Here is a 3,320-nt window from a genome sequence, read left to right as displayed (position 1 = left end):
GTGAAATTAAATTTTATATTAAAATCAAATAGTTTCGCAAAAAAATTTTATGAAACATCAGTTTTGTTATATAGATATCGGGCCCGACTCCATGATATTGATATCTTATGATTTTCATGTTATATTATAGAGTAGAGAAACTATTTTTGTATGTGTTAGACATTTTCGAGAGCTTCATTTCGAACTTTTGTTCAAATCTAGATTGGTGGCCGCAGTGAATTTTTGAATGAATAACATCCAACAACTTAAAAAAAAAAAAAGCAAAACCAAAAACAAAAACAAAAATGTAATAAAATCTAATTTTTATTATATATAATCTTCGGGTCGATTAGTCAAATCAAACCATCTCATGGTCTCACTCATATCGTAGTGTTAATGTATGGATTGGCCAAAAAACGAAAAAATAAATAACTCAAATACCAAATAATTTTTTTAAAAAATAAAAGTAAACTAAATCTACAATTTATTACACATAAATCATAATAATAACACCGAAAAAGAAAATAAAAAAGAAAAGGAAAAAAGGGCATCCGAAAAAAATTTTAATATGAGAAAAAATAATAATAAAGTATTGTTTAATTATTATATGAATTAGAAACAAGCAGTAGATTAGAAGGAACGCAAGCAGAGCGCGTGGGGGCCCAACACATCAAACCTTTTCCCGAGCTCTTATAAACCCAGTTGTTGACTCGGCCCTTTGGCTTCCCACAATTTTCTCGAGTTTTCTGCTCTCTTCTCCATTAAACAATCTTCAAATCCACCCTTTCAAACACTAAATCACTGAAATATTCACAAAAAATCTTGAATTTTTCTCTGGTTCCTTAAGCCGCTCGCTCTCTGTGTTTTAATCTACTGATAAACCTCTGGTAGACGTTTAGCCGTTAGAGATTCGTTCTGAGTTTTGTTAAACAGAAAGAATTGTTGTTTTCTCTATTTCCCAGTAAGTTTTAGCATCTGGGGTTTACTCAGATTTTTCGGACTTTTCTTGATTTCATCCTTGATTCCGAAGTTTTCTTGATTTTGGTGCTCTTTTATTCCAGTGGGCGAGCGGCGTTGAATATATATCTATTTGTTTCTGACCAAGTTTGCTGTTATATTCTCGTAAATGGAAGCAACTAAAGGCAAAGGAAAATCCAAAATATATGGTGAAGAATCAAATCGAAGGGAAAAAGGCAAAGAATTTGAACGGAAGCCTGTTTTTGATGAAGTTTCCATGTCGAATAGGCCTCGTAAGAAGGCCAGCCAAAATGTCTCGTCTTCTTCTTCGACTCAGCAAGCCGCGCAGCCTGCTTTATCCACGGCTCCTCTTGCAATACCTACTCAACCTCCATCTTCAAGAATTATTTTTCCATTTGCATTTGATCATTCTCCAACAAGTATCCACCTGCCATCGAATTCAAGCCCGTTCCTTCCTCCGCCGCAGCAGAATCTTCTTCAACAGCAGCAGCAAATGATTTCCTTCGCGTCACAGAATACTCATCAGCTTCAGAATTTCACGTTCCCGCCGTATTTTGCAGGGGATGCGCAGCAGCAGCTGTTGCAGTACTGGAGTGGTGCATTGAATTTGAGTCCAAGAAATAGGATGATGATGATGATGAACAGGTTGGGGCGAGACGGGACGACGTTGTACAGACCTCCGATGGCGCCCCTCGCGGCTACGAAACTCTACAGGGGAGTGAGGCAAAGGCATTGGGGCAAATGGGTTGCGGAAATTCGTCTTCCTCGAAACAGGACCCGCCTTTGGCTCGGCACATTTGATACAGCAGAGGATGCAGCCATGGCCTATGATCGTGAGGCGTTTAAGTTGAGAGGAGAGAATGCGAAGCTGAATTTCCCGGAACGGTTTCTCGGGAAAGAGACCGAATCAGCAGCGGCAGCAACTTCAACCTCCCATGAAGGAGCCACGGTTGGGAGTGTATCTCAGCCTGAACCAGTTCAAGGATACTCGAACTCGCAAGTTTCGGATCAAGAACAACAACAGGTTGATCAAGCTGACTATAATTCCGGATTCGGATTGAGTGGGAGCGATATTGTTCAAGAAAATGTGGAGAACTTCGCCGGAGATGGGGACATTTCGCCATCTTCTGAACTGGTTTGGGGAGATATGAATGAAGCTTGGTTCAATACCTCATCGGCTGGTTATGTTCCGATGAGTCCGGTTTGGGATGACCATCTTTTAATAACTCCTAATCTTCCCTTTGACAGTATTCATCAACAAGATTCTTCTCAAAACATTGATTTTCAAGAGCATCAAGAAAATAAGGATTCATCGTCTTTTCTTCCTCCTCATTCTTCTCCTCCCCCTTCCTCATGTCCTATGGATCCTTTCTCTTGGAAAGATCAAGATTAAATTACGTTAGTTTTAAGAGGCACACACGTTACATACTCATCGCAATCGACAAACTTTTCAAGATTTTCGGGAAAAAGTATAAGTTTTCCGGGTTTCATCTCATTGTTGCCATCCACCCTCATCCATGATTCTGAACTTTTCTCTTTCTGTGTTTTTTTATAGAACATCAATTGCCTCTCAAGCTCTTACTCTCTTATACTTTCACCTTCTTCCTCCTCCTCTCTCGCTATTTTTCGATGTTTTCACGACGATTGCACGTTTTTCTTGTAATCTTTATGGGATTGGAATGTTAGTTCATCCCTTTGCATGGCATGGCATGACCTGCAGAAGGCTGCATATTTTAGGCCATTTTGCAGTATCTGATGTAATGAATTTGTAGATGTAGTTCAATTCAGGGTTATCATGGATCACAGAGGAGAGGGTTTTATGGCCTCCAAAGTGATGAAAATCCATCATTAGATCTGTTTTTGGTAATCTCAAATGATGGAAATTAGAAGTTTCTTTTACATTGTCCTTGGGTTTGTAGCTTGTTAAGTTGTTTCCTCCTTGCTTGATTCTTGGATTAAAAAAAGAAACTAGGTTTGAAAGAAGTTGGTCATATCAATAATCATTTTTAATGGTTTTGACTATATATATATAATTTTTTTTAATGAAATGAGTTTCATTAATAAAAGAAAAAAGATAGTATAAATACTACATTGGATATTCTCAAGATCTTAGCTATCATAATGAAGTCAACAGCAGACAAATACTACTACAATGTATCTATAACAGAAATTGCACCAGAAATACAACGAAAGTTTAAAATTTTGATCTTTTTGATTATGGCTTCCATCTCCGACTTCTCATTTTCGAACACAGTTCTGTTCTTCGTATTCCAAACAATATAAACCGTAGCTACAAGTGATACACATTTTATTTTTATTCAGAATGGAGTTACTTCAGTAAACGCCTCTAAAAGCTTTGAGCA

General features: G+C 37.7%; 1 protein-coding gene across 1 annotated transcript; it reads left to right on the top strand.

Moving 5' to 3' along the window:
- The first annotated feature begins 710 nt into the window (after positions 1–710).
- LOC142519331 (uncharacterized) lies at positions 711–2,856 on the top strand. Its single transcript, XM_075622315.1, has one exon. It carries the CDS (start codon positions 1,106–1,108, stop codon positions 2,348–2,350), a length of 1,245 nt encoding a protein of 414 aa, XP_075478430.1. The 5' UTR covers positions 711–1,105; the 3' UTR covers positions 2,351–2,856.
- Positions 2,857–3,320: the final 464 nt, after the last annotated feature.

The sequence above is a fragment of the Primulina tabacum genome, chromosome 11 (genome assembly GCF_025594145.1).
Source record: "Primulina tabacum isolate GXHZ01 chromosome 11, ASM2559414v2, whole genome shotgun sequence".
NCBI lineage: Eukaryota > Viridiplantae > Streptophyta > Magnoliopsida > Lamiales > Gesneriaceae > Primulina > Primulina tabacum.
The sequence above is the reverse complement of the archived record's forward strand: the minus strand, read 5'-3'. Positions and strand labels throughout refer to the sequence as shown.